Source organism: Tyto alba, unplaced genomic scaffold (genome assembly GCF_018691265.1).
Source record: "Tyto alba isolate M040663 unplaced genomic scaffold, T.alba_DEE_v4.0 Super-Scaffold_38, whole genome shotgun sequence".
Taxonomy (NCBI): Eukaryota; Metazoa; Chordata; class Aves; order Strigiformes; family Tytonidae; genus Tyto; species Tyto alba.
The window spans coordinates 6,524,358-6,548,449 of NW_024881313.1; the positions used below are offsets into that span (position 1 = coordinate 6,524,358).

The 24,092-nt window shown below is 39.7% G+C and overlaps 1 protein-coding gene across 2 annotated transcripts in view; it reads left to right on the forward strand.

The window, feature by feature from the left end:
- Nucleotides 1–24,092, forward strand: part of IGF2BP3 (insulin like growth factor 2 mRNA binding protein 3) — a 117,813-nt gene that overhangs the window by 72,621 nt on the left and 21,100 nt on the right. For both annotated transcript variants that reach the window (XM_042801782.1, XM_042801783.1), the window contains 6 exons: nt 10–73; nt 8,547–8,831; nt 10,997–11,131; nt 11,632–11,754; nt 14,253–14,388; nt 16,246–16,377. In XM_042801782.1, coding sequence (XP_042657716.1) covers nt 10–73; nt 8,547–8,831; nt 10,997–11,131; nt 11,632–11,754; nt 14,253–14,388; nt 16,246–16,377 — 875 coding nt within the window. The remainder of the gene's footprint in view (nt 1–9; nt 74–8,546; nt 8,832–10,996; nt 11,132–11,631; nt 11,755–14,252; nt 14,389–16,245; nt 16,378–24,092) is intronic.

The window sequence follows — 24,092 nt, forward strand, 5'->3', positions numbered from 1 at the left end:
CCTCTCTAGTGAACACTGACACGGAGACTGCAGTTGTAAATGTAACATATGGCAATAAGGACCAGGCTAGACAGTAAGTGTCTTATTTACTTGTTACTGTCACCTGACTTGCATTTTGGAATTAATGTTGCTGTGATTCTGTATGTAACGCTGCTTCTGATTAATTTATTGATAAATTGATCATGTAAGCATTAACTTTTAAGAAAGTCTCTTGTTCTTCCCCTCACCAAGTCTTGGGTGCTTTACCATATTTTTTTTTTTTTGGTCAAATTTTCCTCCACTTTGATTAAAAATAAATAATTTTGAAAATTGAAAACCTAGGCAAAATTATTCAACTGGGGAGGGAAGAAAGCTAGTGATTTGCCAATGACAGAGGACAGGAATTATTGCTCAATGATTTTTAGCTATGTCACAAAAAAGCTTTGTGATGTCCTCTTACAGTGTTGATTGTCCCATGTCTGTCTTCTGGTTAGAGTCTGCGTTCTTTTTATTTCTTTCTGTTGTTTTGCTATGATTTTTCCCTTAATTTTTTTTTTTTTTAATCAGAAAACTAAATGCTGCTTCCAGAAAAAATGAAGGTCATAATCTGAATACTTAAAATAATTTAACTGGGCTTTTTGAACTTTAGAACACATATTTTATGCTTGCTTATATTTTCAGTAATTGATAACTTTTAATCCAGTTATTAAAATTTAAAAATATAATGCTTTACTTAATCATTGGTTGTATATCTTTTTCCTTTAAACATCCATGTTATATGCTACAGATTTAATTTTACTTTTCTACCACAGATGGAAAAAGACTTGTGTGTTCCTTAATTTTTAATCTGGTGACATAAATATATTTTCCCCCCTCTTTCTAGCCATAGCAAGTTAACAAAACCAAACCCATGGAATAACCTACAATGATCTTTTTATTTTAACTTTGAAATTTCTGCCACCTTGTGGCTAACTAAAATCATCAGTTAAGATGCAGAGTATGCTTATGGTATGCATTAATTCAAAATTACAAATGAAATAATATTTGTACATATAATTAAGTAATTATGACTTCTGTGTAACTTGAATACAACACATGTATTTAATCTTTCAAAGTGTTAGGTTACTTGTTAGTGTATTCTAAACAAATGTGGTGGAAAACTTGTGTCAGTGGTGTCTCCTGCGTACACTGGAGCTGAAGTAAACAATGTTTTTTCTTGAATTCACTCTTAAACTTTTCTCAAAACCTGATTTGTTCAACAAGTTCTTCTTCAGGTTCTTCTGTTGTTTTTAATTCTGTTGCACAATAATTAAGAAAAATGTTGAATTTCTAGTTCTGGAGAAACTTATGGTGCAATGTGAAAAATTAATGCTGTATGTGCCAGTTCCTTATTTGAAAATGTAAGAAGGAAGTACCTAAAATACCATGGAAAGAAGCATGATATATATTGTGAGCTGTCTGTCATTTGTGTAGTGGGTTCCTGGACTTGTGTATTCCCTACTGAAGCTGAAAACAACAACATACAGTTTTTCCTGCCTCAAACTCTACTTGTTAAATTTTAAGGTCAATCCTGAGGAAATGCTGAGATAAACCAAGACTGTGAAGAAGCATCCGAGATAAAATTTTGTGTTGTATGAGAAATCACATGACAATAACTGAAAACATCTTGAGTCTGAAGCAGGTGGATTAGCATCCAGCATGAATGTTGGAGGAGGACCTGAAGTGACACAGGTTGAATGATGACATACGGTTTGGTTGGCTTGAACAGGTAGGGCAAGTGGAGTAGCCTTGATTTGCCTTTGTGAATGGTTTGATACAGACACAGGGGTTTCCAACAGGGTGAGTGCATTTCTTGTTAGCTCCGACTGTCTGGGTTCAGGATGCAGCCTTGCAACCGTTTAGAAACCCCTAGGAGAAGCGGCTGGATGGAGATTTTTCTGGGAAAAAGCTACGAGGAATTGCAATGACGAATCACTACAGGACCTGTGCGTGTGTGGCTTTTCTGTGGGGACTGTGGCGATGTTTCATTTGAATGGGTTTCCTAGACATGACCTAGCTTTGCTGCTTGGAGCTGGCTGTGGTGGACCGCAGTGGCTGCGGAGGGGAGTGGTACATGGGTACTGATAGTTGATAAAAAGGTGTGTTGGTCAGCCTATGCAGTGCAAGGAGTAACAAGAACTGACTTTATCGAAAGCTGTTTTAGAGTCATTGAGCTGATAACAAACTTTGCTTTTTGCAACTTGGCTGTTTAGGGTAAATGATGCTCCTAACCATGACTTTTGGAGCAAACACTGTGACATGAAGTTTTCTATGCCGCCGCATACAGTGGGTCCCAGGTTCTAATTGTGTCTTTTCTGCACTTTTTGCAACACATATACTAACCTCAGAGATAGCAGTGCTGGCTGACAAAATATGCAAAGTTGGCTACTTCCCCGCTGGATAGACTGTATGGCATTGCTGTGTTGGAGTGTATACCAGCAGTGCTGTGCTCTGAAGGTGCTGTAACACAATATGGAGATATTTTTGATAAGCAGTTCTAAACAGGTGTGGTATGCATTGCTTGGAGGATGTTACTGTTGAACAAAACTTTTGGTTCCACCCAGCTGGGAAGCTGAGCCTTGCAAGTCTAATTGTTGTGGCAGAGGGGTGTTTTTTCTCAAAGCTGGTACTGCAGTTGCAGCATATTCAATACAGGGCTGCATCTAAAATTAACTTGGAAACTGAAATTGGTGAAGAATGCTGCACTCCTTTAGAGAAACAGGTCTAGGACAGAGCACACAGCATGCAAAATCTGAGGTGCGCTCAGTTATTGTCTTCTAGTTGGAATGGAGGTCTGTGGCTTTGGCCCGTTGTGGTGATACCTTTGTCTCCTAGCTGGAGAGGCGTGAGGTTGCCTTGGCAGAAAAAGCAGGCTGCTGCTCCTTGCCTTTACAGGGCCAGAGGAGGGGAGCCAGCATGGCAGATCAGGTGCTGGTGGGGAGCCCGCTGGGTTTGCGGAGAGGTCTGCAGCAAGCGCAGAGCTGTGCACGGGCCTGGGAAATCCTCCCCTTCTCTCTCCAGCACTGTAGGCAGCAAGGAGAAGACTGGGACTGCCAGGGCATCTCTGTGACCCCATCCCTGCCCTCCTCTCCTACAAGCGCTTTGGGGGAAGGAGGAAGAGGGAGTTGTTCCAACTTGGCAACTGCCCCCGCTGCCATCCCACCCAGAAACTGGAGTGGGCCTTACAAAGCATGGGCACGCTACTGTGACACACAGAGTTACTGAGCATCACGGCGGGTTATGGAAGATTTGGAAGGGAGGAGTCGAGAGGGTGAACGGCAGAGGCTGGAGCCTGCAGCTCGGTTCGAACAGCGTGCAACAGCTTGCACGTAGATACCGAGGCAGCTTGGGACCTGCTTGCCAGAGGTGACCCCCTCTTCTCTCGGTATCGATCCCTGACTGCAACCAGCAAGACGTGCTGAGCGCGTCCTTGTGACGTGCTGACACCTAGATTATGGCTGCTATCTTCAAAAGTTACACCACCTCCTCTTTCCCTCCCCAAAATGTTCCAGTGTGTAGGTGTCTAGTACATGCTACAGGATTTAGCTCTACCCAGGATTTTGGAAGGGAAATTCTGTGCAAAGTTGGCCTCGCATATATGGAGTGGGTGTATATTGTTTCAGTATGGGGCTAGGCGTTTATTTTTTTTATCTTGCTCTTTAGCGCAAGAATGAGGTATGCGTGTTGGTTGTGTCTTGTAACTGATGGTGTATTTTAAATGCGGGCTGCCATGTGAAGAGCTCAGGATCTGCTGTGTCTTTGCAGATATAAGTAGGTATATTACTTTGAGTGTTAAGATACTGGTGGTCACCTTTAAATTAGAATGCTTGCAGAAAGAAAGGGTTTTTTTTTACCCTTTCAATGAAGCACAAAGCTGCGTGTGTGCACACAACGTGTATCCTTGATGAATGAATAAGAGATCACATAACTAATACTTTTACGTGCCATCCTGTGTCAGGGCTAATGTTGCCACAGGAACAATAATACTGAAAATTCAGTGGTGTATGATTATAAGCTTAGATTTAAAATATTTTTTTATTATTTTCAGAAATATTAATGAAAACTATATTTTTATGTAATGCAAAAAAAAAATCTTTATACTAAAGAAAAATTACCATGTATATCTGTCTTCTCAATATGCAAATATATCTGTTCAGGGAGGAAAAAAGGAAGGTGGTATATGTACAAGCTGCATGGGGGAGTGAAATATGTTCTCCATCTAGTGCTTAGTGTCATTGCACTATCAATGGATGAATGATTTCCAGCACAAGACTCGGTGCTTTTATTGTATTCATTTATCTAGGATGTTTTACCTCCACTAGCATCAGAAGGGAGAAGGCTGGGCAAAAATCCTCTCATAGGGAGCTCACCAGAGGACAGCGGTGAGATGTCATTTTGATGGGAAAAACTCAGGTGACTAATTTACAAAATATTTGTTTAAAGGTTTCACTTTTATGTAGAGATCCTCTTCTGAGCAGGTGTCATGTGAACATAAGCCAGGCTGTTGCACATCTTAGCAGAGCATAGGCAATAGCTGCTACGGTCTAATGGATTTGTTTTATTAAAAATTCTCAACTACATGGAGAGTCCCATGTACCAGCTCCTGCTGGTATGTGAAACGGAAACATTTTCCATTTCCACTAAATGTTAATTTTAAAAGAAGATTTGGGGGAGGAAGGCACCTCGATGAAGAAGTTTACTGAATTTTTTTCCATCTTTGTCCTCATTAAGTGACTCAAAGGCTTTTAACCCTTCTGTAAAAGGTGGTTTGTGGGTTGTTTCAATAGGTACCAGTAGTGCCCTCTGACAGAGGTAAACTGCATGGCCTTTATTAACTTTTGGTCACGGAAAGAGACCCCCAGCCTTTTTTGGGAAGGCAGAGGTGATTTGGATTTGAGTTTTCGAGGGGGTCAGTCAATAAGAGTATGTGATTTACAAAAGGAGCTGGATTTAATGTGTATTTTGTGGACTGCAACAATGATAGTAGTCTTGACAGAAATAGGTGCTGCTAGTGCTGTGAAGAACCAGTCACTTGCTTTCCTTGGAGGCTCAGGCTTTCCAGTGGAAGGAGGATGGCTCTCCTGATTGCAAGTGTTGTCCTGGATGCTGTTTTACATCTTTTGCATCCATCTAGAAGATGGTTTTTAATCACTCACCTCTCTTCTTCTGGTGGTGTTTGTGTTGTTTTGTTTTGTGTTGTTTTTTTTTTTTTCCCCCCCTTTTTCTTCTCCTTCCTTTTTCTTTCTTTTAATCCCAATCCCACCCAGCAGTGTCAAGATGCTCTAAAATTTTGTGCCTGTTATGGCACTGAAGGACTGCTGAGCCATGACCTTTCCTGATTCCAGACCTATGTTTTCTATGACAATACTTTAAAAACCTAATGAAAGCTGTCAAATGTTGGAATGTGAAGGCCAGGTTCAACAGCCACAGTGACCTTTCAAAAGGTGTGGGCTTGTGTCTTCTGTAAGAAATGCACCAGAACTGTGTATTTGCTGCATCACTGAAAATGATTTAGCTTGACATTCCCCTGTGTATGCCCAAATCAGTGCAGAATGTGGGACCACCTACTCAGGAAACACCAGTTCCACAAAAGGCTTGGGAGAGCAGTGTTTACTTATTGACTCTTCTGAATTCTCATCACTTGAACAAGCCAAATTATAGAAGTCAAGCTATAAAATACAGATAACTCTCTGATTCAGAGGGCAAATTAGTTTTTTTTTAAGTTTTCTCTATACTACTGTAGTATCTCTAGGTTACTAGATAATCTAGTATACAGTACTGCTCATACTACAATACTAGTATGCAATACTACACATACACAAACAAAAACCCTAGTCTTTTCTACCCTGCCACTTCTAAGGAAGAGTGAGGTCTCACAGACTGATTTAATGTAAAGTTTTGTATTAGTGCTGGGATTCTGGTCTAAAATGTTTTAAAGCCAGAGGAGATGGAAACATTTTGGGAAAGAAGCAATGTCTGAACTTGTCAAATGAATGCATGGAAGGGAATGAGTTGGGCTGGATGTCAACCCGGAGCCTACCAGCACGTTCACAACGTTGTTGGTGCTCGCCTCTCCAACATCTTGAGGTTTGATTCCAAAAGAAACAGGGCTTGTGCAACTGCACTGCCTGGTGCTGCCATTTCCCTCCCTGGTAGCAATTCAGCTTTATGGGTGACTTTAGTAGAACTCAACCCAGAAACAGACGTCTCAGATATTTGCAATCGGTAAGAACTTAGTATGTTCAGGCTGCATAAAAAGGAAGGGCTCCAGACTCCTTTCCCAGGTAGGATCTCTATGGAGAGACAATTCAGCAAAATGCCTTTCAGGCATTAGAAATCCATGCGGAAACTAGAATTTGAGAGACAAATCCATAGGAACACAAGTTTCACTAGTCTGGCTGTTCACTGCCCTTACTGTTTTGTAAACATGGCTTTCTGTGTAATAAATGCTTTTTAAAGTCTATGGAGTAGAAGTTGAGAAATGTCAGTTTTGGAATAGCCTTGGCAAATTTTAATCCAGTTCTCTTTTGCTATATGCTGTAAGAGATTCTTCTGTTATGGGAGCAATTACACTCCCGTTTTGTTCCCAAAGGACCTGTCTCTCATTTGGTGAACAGAAGTATTTAATGAGCAGTGATCAGTTATTCAATATTTTGCTTTCCTTGTTCATTGGCATTGCCTTGGGCCTTGTTTATTACCAGCCCTTATTAAACAAAGTGCTCCAAAGACACAAACTACTTGTTTTCTCATAAGCTCTTTGCTCTCCAGCTGGAGTACTCAAGGACACTGGTTCACCCCTGGGAGATGAGGGGCATGTTATCCTCAGTACCCATATACTACCTCATACCTGCAAGGTCGCTGCTTCATTTCAACGGCTGCTTGAGAGCCAGACTGTCAAGTGGGACACCCAGGGGACAAATAGTACTTTTCACTGGTTACCTTCAGAAAAAAAATGGGTGATTGGCTAGCATCATCCTTTATCTCTGCAGTAGAGGCAGAGGTGTGGCTGAGGTTATCATTTGGTAAACTGGTGGTAACCACCTTCAAATGTGTGTGAATGCAGGGACTGGCTTAAATTTCTGAGTTTCAGAGGCCAATTACCGAGTATACAGTTATTGGAGCTTTTTAATGAAAATGTTAGTGGCTCTTTGACATGAGATAGAAGCCTCTTCCCTCCCACTGCTCTTTTTAATTTAAAACTGTCTTTAAACAAAATCTATCGGTAACTTTTGGTCCAAGGGTAAGCCTGGTACTTATAAACTACCCCAAATCAGTGCATGTTAAAGTGATATCAATACATTGCTGATAAACTGAATAACATGCCTTCTGTAGCAAAATTAGAGATATCTTTCTTGGGCAAACATGTTAATTTTATACCACTAGCTTACCAGTGTGTTGTGTGTAGCTTAGTTATCCCTACTGTTTCCTGGATCTTTAATCGTATTGACTCTAGTCTGTGAGTGGAAGATCTTCAACCCTCCAGAAATCTGTCATTTTTAAGCTGAGAATTGTGCTCCCTCTGCAAAGAGGAGACCACCAGCAGGCCAGGTTGACTTGCAAACTTGGCCTCACCTTGGTTAGAAAGAAGGGCTGGGAGGAGGGAGAGCTGAGTGGCTGGGTGGTGGTTCAGTGTGACGGACCACGGTGTGAGTGCCTTGTGTGCGTTTGGGCAATATCCCTCTGTGATACTTAACAGAGGGCTCTGCCTTGCTTAAAAGCACAAGAGAACTTGAAGCACCATTTAAATGCCCTCTAACACCTTTATATCTATGGAGGTTTTATCAGACATGTTGGTTTTAATTTCCTAGTTAACTTTTAAACCTGCTTGTACTATGATTATTTGGTAAGTTGCAAGGTGCTGTCATGGTCTGCTAAGTGGTGTTTCAAATGACATTGACTGGCTTTGAACGCTTTCTTTCCTGCTGAGAATGAACCACAAACTCTCTTTCATATGCTGGGGTTTATTTATTTTTTTTTTTCCTGTTTCTTTTTTTTTTTTTTTTTTTCTTCCCTGTCATAGCTATGTCAGTTATTGCAAAAACTCCAGCCAAATAGCTGTGCTGGCAAAAACCCTAATGAAGGTGCTGTGATAGCAGCTAAAAAGTTTTCCCTCTGGTGCAGCTTTAATTCTATTTGGGGAACTGATTTAAATTAAATCAGGCAAAAGAATGCTTTTGAGTGTATAAGCTCTGTCTCCTGTGAGGTTTTGCTGATAGGGTTGCACCAGCAAAATCTTTAAAGTGCACAGAAGCCCGGAGCAAGCAAGAACTAACTTGTAGTCTTTAATATGGTGACTTTTTTTTTTTTTTTAAAAAAAAAAGAAGTTGTGTAATCAAAATTTTGACTGGAGAGTTCTGAATGTAATTTTTCATCTTGGAACCAGTTTTTAGCTTTGTCATGCAATTTAGAAAGAACAGAAGTCTATATCTAAATGACTTGTCATTTCATAAGGCCATGCATGTGATTGTGAGGGTTTGTTTTTTGTTTTTTTTTTTCTCTCCTCTCTCCTCCCCGTTGCAAATAAACAGAGCAATAGAAAAACTGAACGGGTTTCAGCTTGAAAACTATTCCTTGAAAGTTGCATACATCCCTGATGAAATGGCAGCCCAGCAACCTCCACAACAACATCCCCAGGGAAGACGTGGATTTGGACAGAGGGGTCCTCCGAGGCAAGGGTCACCCGGGGCAACCACGAGGCAGAAACCACAGTCGGACGTTCCTCTGCGGATGTTGGTTCCCACACAGTTCGTAGGAGCCATTATTGGGAAAGAAGGAGCAACAATCAGAAACATTACAAAACAGACACAGTCCAAGTAAGTTACTTTACAAAACTGTGATTGTAAACTTTAATATTGTGTCCTCATCTCCCATATAAAGGGTAACTTGTAAAACTTTACAATTAACTTGTGTGGTCAGGAAGCAAATGAAGATAACAGTGAGTAGGAAATCTTTTCAAGATTTATTTAAGGACTGGATTCTGTCCTTGACACATCTTCAAATACGATCTGATTCGTTCTCCCTTTAAAAAACAAACAAAGAAATCAAATTAGGCAGTGCTAGTAGGACAGTACTTGGTGCTGGAGAATTTGTGTACAGATATACTAATAAGTTTCTGGCACAAAAAGTGAAACTGAAAGAGCTGTAATATGTCAGTCTTTAGAACATACAGTCAGTGTGGTGACATATCCAAGGCTTTAAGGGTTTATTGTAGCTTTAGTTCAATTTAGGGCATTCTTAGGGTTTATAAATATTTTCAATTCAAGAGGAGGAAGAGGAGAAAGAAAAAATAACCATCTCCCCTCACTACTCCTTACTACACCTCACCCCCATGTATTTGTGGTGAACACATTTGTTGCTATCAAGTTGCAGACCACACCAAAACACAGATGGGGGAAATGCATGGGAGGCAAAAGCAAGCTGCTAAGTGACCTAAGAAACTTAGAGCACTGGGGTCTGGATATTGTTTTCAGTGTGTTAAATCCCTACCCACAAGGAAAAGCTCAGTGAAGATGCAGAGGGAGGTGGGGGTCATGTTCAAAGAATTCTTCCAGGATGCCTCTAAAAGTGGAGAATGAAAGGCACTGCCTTCAGTAGTATGCTGGCATGAGCCCCCTGTTCTGTCCGTACCTCAGGCAGGACCTGGAAATGAGCTGTATGTCAGGGGTATAAGGGTGAGTGGGCTTCTGTTTTAAGAGTAGTTAATGAGGATAACAGAGTCCTCTCTAATTGCACCCTCAGACTCCCACAACAAACAGGCTCCCCCTCCTCGCCCAAACTCGGGATTATCATGATGTTCCTTCCAACCTCTCATTAGCATATTGTAACTCAAGAGAATATTTTTTGTGTTTAACAGCACAGGTTTAAGAGATTTGTCGTGTCTTGACAAGACTTGGTTGTAGTTTGTCTATGAGATACCAGTTTTCCAGGTGCTATCTAAAACATCTAATTCCCATACTATAAAAGTCCTGGAAGATTGGCGTAAAGAAAGTTTTATCTCTTCAAAGAAGGCTCGATAGAGCAGAAATAATCACAGGTTGCTAACTTTACAGATACATGACTTCAAGAATGATGTTTTCATTGGTTTGGGGATAAAAAAAGAAATGTCATCTACTTCCAGTTGCACCAAGGATTGCCATGGGCTTCCTGGAAAATGCTGTATTGTGAAACAGAATGAATTTTCAATATCAGAAAAAACTGGAAAAAATAAAGGGGCTTATTAAAAAGCAGCATGGTTGTTTCAGTTTGGGGGAGAGAGGAGGAAGCAAAAAGCAGAGGTGGAAAGAATGTGACCTGCAGTTATTGGCAGAAGACAAATAATACCCAAGATGTCTTAATGCAGTTCATAATCAATTTTTGTTAAATTCCTAGAGCTAAATTAACTGTGGTGTAGACTAAGGCTAGTAGTTTAGGGTGTTAGAGAGTAGAGCTAGAGGAAAGGTAATGTCAGGACAAATTTTAGGCTTAAAAAGCCTAGGGAAGTAATCGTAAGGGTGAATGCAAGTACTGTGATGCTATTTGCTATGAGAGAAGAGCTAGGAAACTTTGTTGCTGAGGTCATGAAGAAAGGCAAGATGGGGCAAAGCCTGTCTGTACTGTAGCTGCACAGTCATTATTAGTGGAGCTACAGGGCTGGTGATAGAGCATTGGGAAAGCTTGATGAAATGTTGTCTTCAGTGGTTTATCACATCATCTATCTAACAACTCCCCTGAATACCTTAAAGAGAGTTTAATGAGGAAAGGAGGTCCCAGTGTCCACAAAGATGGGGTTTAGCTGGTAAAATCAGGACAGGAGAGGTTCTTTATAATACACAAAAAAATAGTGTTTAGGAGGTGTTTAAGTAGTTGTATACTTTGCAAAATAAAACCACTTAAATGTAGTCAGTGTTAGCTCAAAATAAATTAGTTTTATGAGAGTTGGAAATATGAAAGGCTTACCATAGAGTACATGGCTACACTTAGTGTTTTTCTTTCTTTCAAGAATTGATATTCACCGTAAAGAGAATGCAGGTGCTGCTGAGAAACCAATTACCATCCACTCAACTCCTGAAGGCTGCTCAACGGCTTGTAAAATTATTATGGAGATCATGCAAAAGGAAGCTCAAGATACTAAATTGTGAGTAAAAAGCATTTAATTGTGGAAGCATTAAAAATTCTGAATTCTTGTTGGCTCCATTTAAAGATGGAGACTTTAAAAGCTGTTAACAAGTGAATCTGTTGTCATTATCCATATTTAAGTAGGTAAAGGAACTAAGACTTTTTTTATTTTCAGGACAGTCCACTTGCTTAATTAGCCCCAGCACACATCTATGTTTTTGGCCATTGTCTGGCTGTGATTTTGAGGTGAACTGGAGCAAATACGGAAGTTTCTTGAGCAACTAATACCTTTTAATCTGAGAGAGCATAAAAAGTTGTGGGGTCTCACTAGAAACTTGAAGCTATAGATGATAGTGCTGAAATATGTATTGCACTTGGACTTGTTCTGCTTCTGGTATAAACATATGTAATTGAATGGGATTTGTAGACATTTCTATGAAAATAAAATGTATCCATAACATGCATAAAAACTTGCACTCTGGTCTCCAAAAGTCTCACTGGGTATAACTTGCATTACAGTACAGAAGAAATTCCCTTGAAGATATTGGCACATAACAACTTCGTCGGCCGACTTATTGGCAAAGAAGGAAGAAACCTAAAGAAAATTGAACAGGATACAGATACTAAAATCACGATATCTCCGTAAGTTTTTGGTGGCCTAATCTTTTGGTGAGATATCTCAAATAGCAGCAATGCCACTGTGGTACATTCAGGTACAGAGTTATTACAAAAAAATTGTAAGTTTTGAAGGCTGAGATAACAGCCTTTGGAGGCTTTTCCATAACGTGGATTAAACTGTTACTTAAGTTCAGTTAAATTTAACATAAACAGTGAGTCTTCATTGTAAACTCAGTCAAGAGGAAGCCTAAAAATAACATAGGCTATGTAGAGCCTGTGTTAGACTATATTTTAAGTATTGGTTGTTTTTAACATATTATACCATATGTAATGATGACTGTTTGAAACTATAAGCCTGGATCCATTCTGAGCTAAGTGTGAAAGTGAGTGAAACTATTGGTGTTTTAGTTTCTGGCATAGATTAAATTTTTGGACAATAGGGAAAGAAATAAAGCATGGGAATACTGAAAAGAGTATTTTTAGTAGCAGTTCTGTCTCTCTTGGCCACTAGAAGCCAAACTAGGATACACTGACTAGTCGGCTTCAATGTAACGCTTTTTGGTCTGAGAGTTTGTGGAGGTAAATGAGACCTGTTCAAATTTAGCTGAGACTAAACAGGAGTTTTCACCTTCACTGGAAATCTGCAAATCACTGATTAGATTGACGTCTCTGTAGAAGCTTGGCTGCTAATAGCAGTTTTACCCTAGAGTAATATCTTCAGAGAACCTCCTGTTTTGAATAATGAATACTCTGGCGTGAACTTTCAAGCATTTGAGGGCATCCTGGACTTAATCTTCAGTCAGAATGGGTGAGAATAAGGCTTATTGGTTGTAGGAAAGGGTGAGAGTTTGGAAGACACATGAAGATGTATGAAAAGGTGTGAGTTACATGCAGGAGACAAAAGAAGAGAGTGCACTGTAGAAAATAGCTCAAATGAAGGCAAGGAAGCTAAGAGTTATTGAGGTTCCTCAAAAAGAGGAAATTCAAAATTGGGTGAAAGAACCCGAGACCTTCCTGAAGGTATGTAAATGTTTATGGAATTGGCCTGGGCAAGAGAAATATATCAGAGAGAAAGCACCCAAATAAGTATGTTTGCAGAATAGTTTTGTAAGGCTGTCATGCTTCCTTAAATGTGTTGGCATAAACATTTTGTTTGCAAACAGTACACAGACTTTTAATGCTATTTCTTAAAGGAAAGAAAATATGCACAGGGTAAATGAGATAATGGTCTTCATTCTGTGAAACCAACTTGTCTTTATTGGTGATGACAGAAATAACACATTGTCTGTAAACATTCACAGAATATTTTTTAATTTAGCAAGTTAATGGCTTATTTGCATTAAAATCTTGACCTCAAGATTTTACTTGTCATGCTATGCCTGAAATAGCCCCATGAAGTTGCCTGGTTTAATCAGTACGTAACAGAGCGCATATATGCCCGTTGATTCTGCTTTGTCTAATTAGTCTTTCTCCTGATCTCTTAATTTAGGCTTTTAGGTAAGCTTGTCCATAAAGTTAAAGTAAGGCAGCTGGTTTGGGAAAGTGTTTCCTCTCTTCTTTGGGGTGTTTTCCACCATTTTCCTTCCCGAGGCAGTAACTCGGTGCTCATACACCGGAAACCATTGCTTTGTGGATGTATTTCGTGCTCGCTGCTGCTTAACTGAGATGTGCAGGTTGCCACACTGCCCGCTGTGCAAGGAAGCAAGCCTTGCATGATTCTTCCTCTTTCCTTTCTGCCATGGTCTTCCTCACCCCTCCTGCATCCTGCTCTGACCTTTTATACCTTTTTTTTTTTTTTTTAATCTCTTCCCCTCCGCCAACCCCCTCCTTTTTTTTTTTGTTGTCTTTACCCCTTCAACTCATCTTTTCCCAGTACATAGATAATGCCATGGCTTCCCAGCTGGCTTCTTCCATTTTACCATATTAAGTCAGCCTTTGTTACCTAACAAAGCACTAGTTTAATGCTGTAACCCTTCCATTTTCCCTGAGGAGTTACCAGTGTGTTGCAGCAAATGTTGACTTGCACATAGCTTCCTGTTATGAGGATTTGGAGGCTCTCCTGCAGTTTCACTGAAGGTTGGGCTTTTCTTCCCTCCTTTCTTAAGGAATCCACTATTGTTTTCAAAGAAAGAAAGTTTCTTACTGTCTGTGTTCTCTGGGATGTCTAAAATGTCTGAAGCCCTCTCTGTGTTAGTAGGGCTGCTGTGGAGTCTGAAGCTGAATGGTGCTGCACTGCTCTGCAGCTCATGTTCCTACAGAGCGAGATGGTTTCCATCTTCTGTTGCACCTAAACATGTCATAACTATCTGATCCCAAACCTCGCTGCGGTGGGTTTTGTTGCGTTTACTGTGAGGACAGTTTCTCCAGATTCTCTTGAGAACTGTGTTTGAGCTCTGTTATGAATTGATACTACACTCTTTAGAGGGCAAACTCAACACGCTCGGATTTTATCACACTTGAATGATAAACCTGGATTACTCTCTGCTCTTTGCTAATTAACTGTGCTTCTGATTCATTTGCAGATTGCAGGACTTGACACTCTATAATCCAGAAAGGACCATTACGGTTAAAGGCAGTATTGAAACTTGTGCCAAGGCTGAGGAAGAAATTATGAAGAAAATCAGGGAGTCCTATGAAAATGATATTGCTGCTATGAATGTGAGTTGTCTTGTGTCATGGGCCTTTTCTGGAACTAGAACCATGGAAAGATTTAGGTGTGAGGGACCTCTGGAGGTCGTGTGGCCCAGCAGGGATTTTGCCCAATATAGGTCCTGCTTCAGAGTGAAGTAAGGTTGTGTAGGGACTTGTCCCCTCTTGAACATCTCCATGGGTAAAAAGTCCACAACATCTCTGGGCAGCCTGTGCCCTGTCTCACTGCTCTCATGGTGAAAATTTCTGTGCTAATATCACATCAGAATTTCCCTGTTACAACCTCTCTCTGTTGCCTCTTGTATGAATTTGTAGGTCTTGGGTGAGGTTTTAAAATTTATTTATTTGTTTATGATGTTTTAATGAAGGCTTTTTTCTGTCTTACTTTGAGTAGGGGAACTGAGAAATTGATTTAGATTGAATGAATGAGCATTTCACTTTTTTCTTGTTTCAAAAAACGAAAGGAATGTATGTTTATGTACTATTGTGGTTTTATGTGCTCTAGTTTGTATATGTTTCTTGAAGTAGTGATTCCTAGTCTCTTCATGTTAAAAGCATAATAACATATGGAAGGAGGATCTCTCCTGCTTTCAATTATTTAATTTAAGAAGGCTTTATTAAAGTTTTTATTGATATAGATGATAAAGGCATTTAGTTATTCAAAGATGATTGGTGATTATATAATAAAAACAACACACCTCATTAGTTTGCCAAAGTATTACTAATGCATATTGAGAAATGATTGAGTGTTTTGATTAGCTATGAAGAGCTTTTTGTGTATGTATCCAAATTTTATGGTCTAGAATCAGACTGGAAATATTTTTTCAGTTTACAGTTAGTCTTCGATTTTTCTAGAAATGGCTGTTCTTCATGGTTTTCCTACCAGATGGAGAGAATATTCTCCCTGCTTTTCCACTCCCTCCCACACTATAAGCAAATGGCATGACACAAACTACACACGAGGACACAAAGTATTTTACAGTGGTACATTTTTGCTTCATATATCGAGCAGGGACATGGGGTGAGCTTGAGGCTGCTCTGCTGTTCGGCAAGGGTGTGGTAAGCAGAGAGTTACCTCTGTTACTGGTTGGATTCAAAATTTTGTTTGTAGTGATTATTAGGGTTGTGTTTTAGATGAAGTCTTCGGGGTTTCTTTGGTGTCTCATGATTAGCTTATCTTGATGGCCTGAGCTGGCATCTGTCTCTAGCTGAGCTATTTCTAAAGCATAGCCATATTACTGGCCAATAATCTGGAAAATTGAAAAAAGGGTACTGATGAGTTTTGTATCATGGGCAGAAAATGCTTCTTGCCACATGATGCTGTCACTTTTCTCAGGTGTGGTCAAGCAAGGGACATGCAACTTTATAGTTGCTTTCCCAGCAAACACTGGGAGTATCCTTTGCAAGGCATGGGAGGGAAGATGGGGTTAGAGTGCAGTGTGTACCCACAGTCTATGAAAAGCCAAGGTTTGTGCATGGGCTTTCTCTGTTTCTACAGGCCTGTCTTTTTAATGTAAAGCCAAAATTATTATATTATTTCTCTGATAATTTTGTTCACTCTGAAAGTAAATTTTACTATTGCCTGAATTTCTTGATGCAAAGTTTGTCATGTTTCACTGCTTAAGTTGTAGCAAGTGACTCCCAGCTGTCTTTCCTGCTACATGTTTTTAATTTTATTGGTCTGTACATATGTCTGGGAAATAGGTTTGAAGCAGAGTCCTTGGGGTAGTAGAGATGAATTTTTTTTTTTTTTGTACATAACATACTGACATCTTCTCAAAAGGTTAATAGCCTATGCCAGCTAGGATTTTGATTAAAGTTAATAACCAGGATTGTAAATCTTAAATAACTCTTCTGTCATTGCAGCTTCAAGCACATTTAATTCCTGGATTAAATCTGAATGCCTTGGGTCTGTTCCCACCTTCTTCTTCAGGAATACCACCTCCCGCAGTGAGTGTTGCTTCCGCTGCTGCTGCTGCTTCATATCCTCCATTTGGGGTAAGGGAAGTCTCTGATTTTGAATGGTTAATGGATGATGGTACTAATCTGTACAATGCTGCTGTTCAAAACTAATCAGTTTGCTGTATTTTTGCCAAATTATCTCAAAGATCTGGGAGTGGTGTTTTAGTAGCTGTGTTCTGTCAGTTTTTTAAATGTTGTCTGTCATCCTGCTTTCACACTGAAAATATTTCATGTGTCTGGTTGGGAGCAGACATTCATTGGTCACTTAGTGAAATGCTCAATGAAACCAGAAAATGGTGTTTCTTAGAAAACTTAGATTCTATTTGCTAGTGAACTTGAATTGTTACAGAAAGAAATTTCATACAAAACGGAATTCAAAAGTTGTTGGAATTTGCATTTAATAATGCTAGTCTGCAATGTTTTCCTGTTGATATGGAAGGAAAAAAAAATCTCTTCTCATAAATCAGGGATCTATATATAGCTGAAATTTTTGTCTGAATGTAGTAGTTTTATAAAGGTACAAGCCCTATTGAAATGGAGTATTTCTAAATATATATATAGGATTTAAATTACATGGGTTAATTGCCAGAAAGCTGTGATTTACATTTCTCTCTAAGAAATATGTGAAAAAGTTTAATAGAATCTTGGTCAAATCCAGTGCTGATTAGTAATCATAAATGAGGCCTTTTGCTAGGGAGCAGAAGATAATTTGGTGTACCAGAAAGCTTCAGAGTCTTTCTGGAAAGAGATGGTGTTCTGATATTCAAGAAGAGACAATCTTATTACACAGACAAAGTGATTTTTCATCTTTCTTCCCTGTTTCTGGTGGTGATTGTTGTTAGCTACTCAATGGAAGATTAATTTTCAAAATGAACTCTAACAAGCAGATGACAGAGCTTTACAAACTCCTGGCATCACTGACTTTGCCCTCTTCTTTACTTAACAGTAACACCTTGAGCCACTAAGTCTAAGACTCTCCATGAACCAGAAAAGTGAAAATGCAGCACAGCACACTGAACTTTATCAAATAACTCAAGTGGGTCTATATATATATTGCACTAAAGGGTAGTTGTTGCCTAAATATTTTTCCCAGAGGAAGAAGCCAAGAAAATGTCACTACAAGGAGCAGGAAAAATTCCACACTCGTATCACTGTTTGTGGGAATGAACAACTTGGGTGTTATGAATGTATTATAAACAATATTGAGTATAATAGTGGCTTTATCAGGAAAAAGTGCTCCAATGAAAACTACAACGGAAATACGTTCATACCCGGTTATTTTACTACTAATAGCAGTGCCTCTATGACAAAAAAATTCTCACTGCCCCACTCCCTCTGCACTTTGATTAGAATGGTAGACTAAACTAAAATATACAGGTTTCTGCTTCATTGTATTTGTATAAAATGTCATCTGTGGTAATGGATTGCCTCAGTTTATTTAATCTTTTTTTATGAGAAACTAGAGGTGATTTGTTAACAGTATATAACTCTCTCTACTTGAGCAGTAATGAAAAGGATAGCTTTTTCTTTCTTTTTACTCCAGATTTGCCGACTACTTTGCTGTTCTTGACATTCATACTGTAAGCCTATGGTTCTGTTCCTCACTTGGTTTATTTTAATTTCTTCCTCACTTTTTCCTGTTGTTCTGGTTCTTTCTTGTTTTTGCTTTAAACATGCACCTAAACAGTGTTGCATTTGGGGATTTTGGTATTAATTCCTGCCTGTCCCTCTGTTGCTAGTGCACCTTTATCCCCCCCAGGTACACCTTTTTTCGCCTGCTAGGATATCTGGCAGTTTCCAGGTTTCTGGAAATAGGATAGTGGCAACATCTGGAAAAAGGCATCAAGAAAGAAATGTCATTGTGTAAAAGTGTAGAAACTTTGCAGCTGGAAGGACCACACTGAACTCGCTCCTGCTGCTGCTGTTTGCCCAGTCGTCTGAATAAGTTCTCATTCCAGACAGCCTAGATGTATGACAAGCTAACATGCAGAAAGAAGGGATAAACTTACAGATTCAGAGAATAAACTCTGGCTTTTGTGAAGGTGAGGGGTGATACCAAGACAGCCCCTGAACCTGATGCTAAGGCCTTCTGAACCGAATGCATGAACAATCGAAACTATTTCACCTTTTGTTGCTTACATGAGACCTTATCTGGAAAAAAGCAGGTGGTTCTGTGGGATTCAGGCGCAGCCCCTGAGATTACTTGGAGTAGCTGCCCCTCTCTGGGTGGGAGGAAAGCAAGGAAAGGCATAAGTTTATCTTTTAATGGATGTAGTTTTCCAGAAAAGAAGTTCCCTTTTTTTTTTTTTATTTTGTTGGACAAAGATTTTAAATCTTCTTTGTGTATGAAGCTAGTTTCTGTAATTTCTGAGTTTTACTCCTCATTTGCTTTTAATGTAGTAGAACAATTTTTAAGACACTGATTAAATAGGTTACTGGGACATGTAGAAGTAGAAGGAACAAAAGAAAAGGGCTGGCTATATTTTGAAGAAATTGAAACAATTTGAAAGGCTAAAGGTAACTGCAGAGGGGAATTTAGGAGAGCTCATAAGAGATTTAAAAAATAAAATTTTGTGTGAGTAGAAGATGCTTCAGAGAAAGGAAGTCTCAGAAGAAGCATTAATGACAAAATCACAGGCAGACTTTATCCATTTACCTATGAGCTATTCATTACCAAGTTTCTTATTTTTGCAAAAGTGTTTGGGCAACTCAAGTCCCTTTATCTTGTTTTGAGTGGATGTCCTTCTCCGCATGGGAGTACTGGTTAGCTGGCGTTTAGGATATCTCTTTCAGACAGCTGAAAACCCTTTCTGAAAACACTGTTGGCATCAGGGTGTGAGAAGTGTATCCTGCTGCTGTCTTGCTTTAATTTGTTCAAATTTTGCCTTCTGCTCAGGGCTGGACATGGGTAGTTCTTCCCCATGTCCTGCTTGTTTGACTGAGCAAAGCTGTGTTCCTCAGCAATTTCAGCTACACCGTCATCAGGGGCCTTTTGGCATTTAATGTCATTGAAGTCCTTTTGTGAATCTACGCTTACAAACCATATACTGAGCTTTGGGACCCCACTATGATGTACCTGAGGGTTACAAAGCCTTTGTTTGAATATCTTTGAATGTTTGGACCCTTTCTTCACCTTGTGGGGATTGACTCACAAGTGACTCTCCCTTGGGTCAGGAGAGGTAAGTTGGGTGATCTCTGGGGTTTTGCAGAAGAGTTTCCACATGGAGCTGATCCTTCATATGTATTTTCTAGTGACAGTGTTGCCGTGACCTTGTGTAGAACTTGTTCCCAAAGAAACTGAGGTTTCATCTTAATTATTGAAACAAGTGCTGTCACATTCCTGATGCTGCTTTTTTTTCCTACACGGGTGGAAGGAGAAATATCTGCATAGTAAAGAGATCTAGGATTTTGTTACCTTGCCAGAGCTTAAAGTGACAGATCTGAACACTCATACATACAGCTGTAGCCAAGTATTCCTAAAACTGAGTATTCAGGAGCTTGGGAATGAGTAATTAGATAGCTTTAGCTGAGTTAACATGGTCTGTGTGATGCTTTATCCACTCTCTCTTCATGCAAAATTTCAAGATATATTTGATAAGAGCATAAGCACTGTTGTGCAGTTGCTTCAGGAGTAGTTGGGTGTCTCAAACTTAAGACATGGTGATGTTATCAAACACTAGTTTGCATTTAGCTCCTTGGACTTGGTCACATTCAGGAGAACAATTTCCACACAACTTTTTCTGTGGTCCATCTCCACAATTGTTCACAGCAGTATGTAATACCAAAGTCTTATTGCATAGACCCTCCTCTAATTTAGTCTAATGAGATGCAGTTTCTTTCTCACTAAGAATCTGGTGGTTACTTTACACTTCTTCGTGGCAGTAGAGTCCATACAGGAAGGCACAGGCTGTCCTTGGTACCTGTCAGTTTATATCTAAACACACATGTGTGTACACGTCTTCTGCGCATGGCTGACAGTGTCTGAGCACCACATCTAGTGCAGGTTAACCATTCTTTTTAATATTTACCTGTCACTAGCAACAACTCTTGATATTGCAACTGTGTAAGTTATCTGCAAAGTCCAAGCTCTGTTTGCCTGTTTAAAACACTCATTTTGTGTCGCTCTTTAAAAGGGATGCAATGGAATTGCATATGGTGTTTTGATTTCTCAATTTTCCTCTCTCTCTGCAAAAATTGAAGATCTGTATACTTTTTTCTGGCCTTCTAAAAGACAAGGAAATTGGAACATGTGGGAATCACTGAAAGGTTTTACACTTTGAGGAAAAAGTAGGACTTAAGAAATGTCTCAGTTAAGAATATTAGGAGTTTAAAATCCTTTTTACTGTCAAATGGGAATGATTTTATTCTTACGTTCATGGCGATATGATAAAACCAAAGGATTTTTTTTTTTTTTTTTTGATGAATGTATCACCATACTAAGGACTGGTAGCCTTTCTGTGCCTATTTTTATCTGATGTCCTGTCCAGCTGCTTTTGAGTCTGGAGAACCACCACGCTTTGTTTACCCTTAAATCTTTCTCCTTAACTCTGCACTTAAGTGCTTGTGTGTATTGCAGTCCTGACACGATTACAAATAGTTGAATTATTCTGCCCACTGTCACTTGTAATGAATCTCATGAGTTGAGCACCAGCGTGAAGAATTGGGATTTGTATGAGGAGGAGAATAAGATTCTGCAAAAGTGAATATGCCCCATGCTTATGTTTTCCAGAAAATATGTTGCCACAAAAAATGTTTTAGTATTCCAGTCAAACTGCTTCAGATGTGGTGTTGTACTGCTCAAAGCTGTTTTGATGAAGTTGTTGCTTCTGTCTTCTGAACTTTAGGGAGAATATGCACATGCTTGTCTTTCAAGAATAGAAGTTTGTTCTCATGCAACACTTAAGATTTTAAAGCTCCAAGCAAACAAGAAATCCTTGTCTTAGGGTTCAACTGTCATGCAATTAAATACACCTGGCCCATCTAGTGAGGTTAAGTGGGTTGCACCCTTCCTTTTGTAATTGAAACTTTACATGTTGAATTCTACATCTGACTGCATTTCTTTTGTAGCCTTTGGGTCTGAAATTTGGCATTCCAAGAGTACAAGGGAAGGAGGGTTAACCTGTGGAGAGCTCATCCTGCCCTCAAATGTCCTGAAACAGGGCAATAGAATTAATTTTCTCTGTTACATGGTAGATGTACTCAAACATATAGGAAGGTGAGAAGTAGATAACTTTCCTCCACAAGAGGAGTTCAGGGCAGCTGCTCTTCTGCATCTATAAGGTCCTGTAAGAGACAGATTAGTCCTCTGCTCACAGTAGAACTGCTTTCTCTACTGGTCTTTTCATGTACCCGTTGTAGCTTCTTGAAGCTCTACCCCCAAAATGCACTCTTTCTAACCTTTTCTTTAGCCTCACAGTTAATTTTCAGGTTGTGATATGCATAAAGGCTTCTAGGAAGATAAAAAAGGGGGGGGGGGGGCAGGGGGGAGGGGGAGGAAGGGAAGGAAAAGGTAGTTTCCTACAATAAACAAAACCAAGAAATCAAACCACCATTTTCTGATAAGTCTTGTACAACTCGGCTGATAGGTTGCTTTCCTTTGTTCTTTTTGCCACCTCTTGAAGCTTTTTGTTGCAGGTGAGGAACATGCCAATGGAAAACTTTTTCCTTAGAAGATGTTGTGGTCGAGAGATTCCTTCTTCATTCTCCGGAAATTTTTTAAAATAATAATAGTAAAGAAGATATCTTCTATGTCACATAGATGTAAAAGAATAAATAACTGTATTGTGCTTTTGGCAGGAAAGAAAAGTAATTTAAAATGAAAAATTTCTTCATTGAGGGCCTTCATTTGATGCCCTGAGCATAGATGAGAGACAAGGAAGAGGAAAAACTGTCCTATGTTTTCAGGTACTTTGACTCTTACTTGGTGGAGTTGGGCTCCTTTGGATGTCTGGGTTTGGTAGGATTAGTTTGTGCAATGGTTACACCTAAACTACCCAGGGGTAGTAATATATGTACACCTATACTGTGTGTAGTTGTAAGTGGATTTGCCCTAATTTGGCTAGCTTGTTAAGCAGTAGATGATTTTCTGAGGAGCTGTCCTGCAGCCAAAAGAGGATGTGGTTTTAGGGGATGAAGAAGGATTTGCAGTGTTTTTACAAAATGGTTTTATATCAGTGAAATGAAAACCTTACATGTGCAGCGCACATGATCTTGAGGAGGGCAATATAGGACAACAGTATTGTCTGAAAAAAACACTACCAGCTAATTAGACTTCCTTTGAAGATTTTAACCTTAGTGCCTTGAATATACCTTTCCTGCCGCTTAGTTTCTTAAACTCATTAATGGTGTATTTTTGACAATAAGAAATTTGCTCCGTGGTGCAGTGCCTGACCTTGGGGGATAGTTCTGCCCTGTGGAGAAAATGGTTGGTCCTCCTACTGCCTCGAAGTCTCCTGCTCCTACCATGCTGTGTTGGCAGGGACCCATGTCCGGAGTAATCAGAAACCATTCTGCCTCTGGAGATGGGCTGGCCCCCAGTGAGGGAAGCAGAAATGCAGTTGGCACCATATCATGTACAAATACCTGGCAAGTTGACAGTTGGTATTTTCTCCTGAGGTGTTGAAGTTTCCAGTTATTCTTAATAGCTCTTTTTATGGTTCTGAGGTTGTCGTAATGCAAATATCATCGCTTGCTAACTAGTAATAGACACTTTTTAAAATAAAAATGGCTTCTTCCCCACTGCAGGTTTCAATACTTGTAGTAATATTTGTAGTTCCTTGGGACAAGAGACAGGAATTTGTGTTAGTCCCCTGCTCCCAGATTCTTGTCATGGGAAGATGATTTAATCTATGTTCCTTGAACATCTTAGGCTCACAAGCTCTAAGTACTAGTCTCATATTGTGAATATTAAACTAAATGGGAAAGTTAAGTCCTTAAGGTGCCAAATTACATTCTGTTACTAGAGTATGCTGAGCTCCTTCAGGTCAGAAACAAAAACAGGTCAAGTCCTCATTCTGGTGTAGCTGGCTCTATCTCTGGTTTGTTTGTTCATTAAACATGATGGGAAAATGACCTTTCTGTGTTTTCACAACCTGTTTTTCTTGCAGCTGCCAAGGAATCCGAGAGCAGTGTCTTTGTAAATCAGAGCTGATGAGTACCTATATCTTTCAAAGCCACAGATTTCATGAGCATCTTCTAAGAGTCTGGAGTACCCGTGTGGCTGGTGTGTCACAGCCACAATTTTTGAAGTGGAAATGTTTCTGTACATAAGCACTTCTGTTTTTGTGACCGTGCGGTGTTGCAACACCAAATACCTATGTTTGTTGCTTGTGAATGACCAGCAAAATTCCTGCTTACGTAGTTTCCCAATCTGTTCCTTATGTTGATTTCTGGTTTTGGCTGTCTACTCAGAATAAAAGGTGGCAGATTGCTTTTTTTGGCATTGTGGCCAATCAGATTTTGCAAAAACAAAAAGTTCATGCCATGTTCAGAAATATGTCAGACCTGTTCCTGCTTGTGGATGCCTTATAACCAGCCTGCCAGAAAATGTTCCTTCTCTGCTTCTGTGATTTTTACCCCCTCATTCCTGGCCAGATTTTCATGTTGGAAACACTTCTGATAGGCGTGGTTCTGTTACTGACTTCTAGTAGTCTGAGGAGATCCCCGTGGCTTGCCAGGTAGAAGATGGTGATGAAAAGTACTGAAGTCGAGAGCCAAGAAGTGGAGTGAGTAGTACTAAGTGAGATGATTTT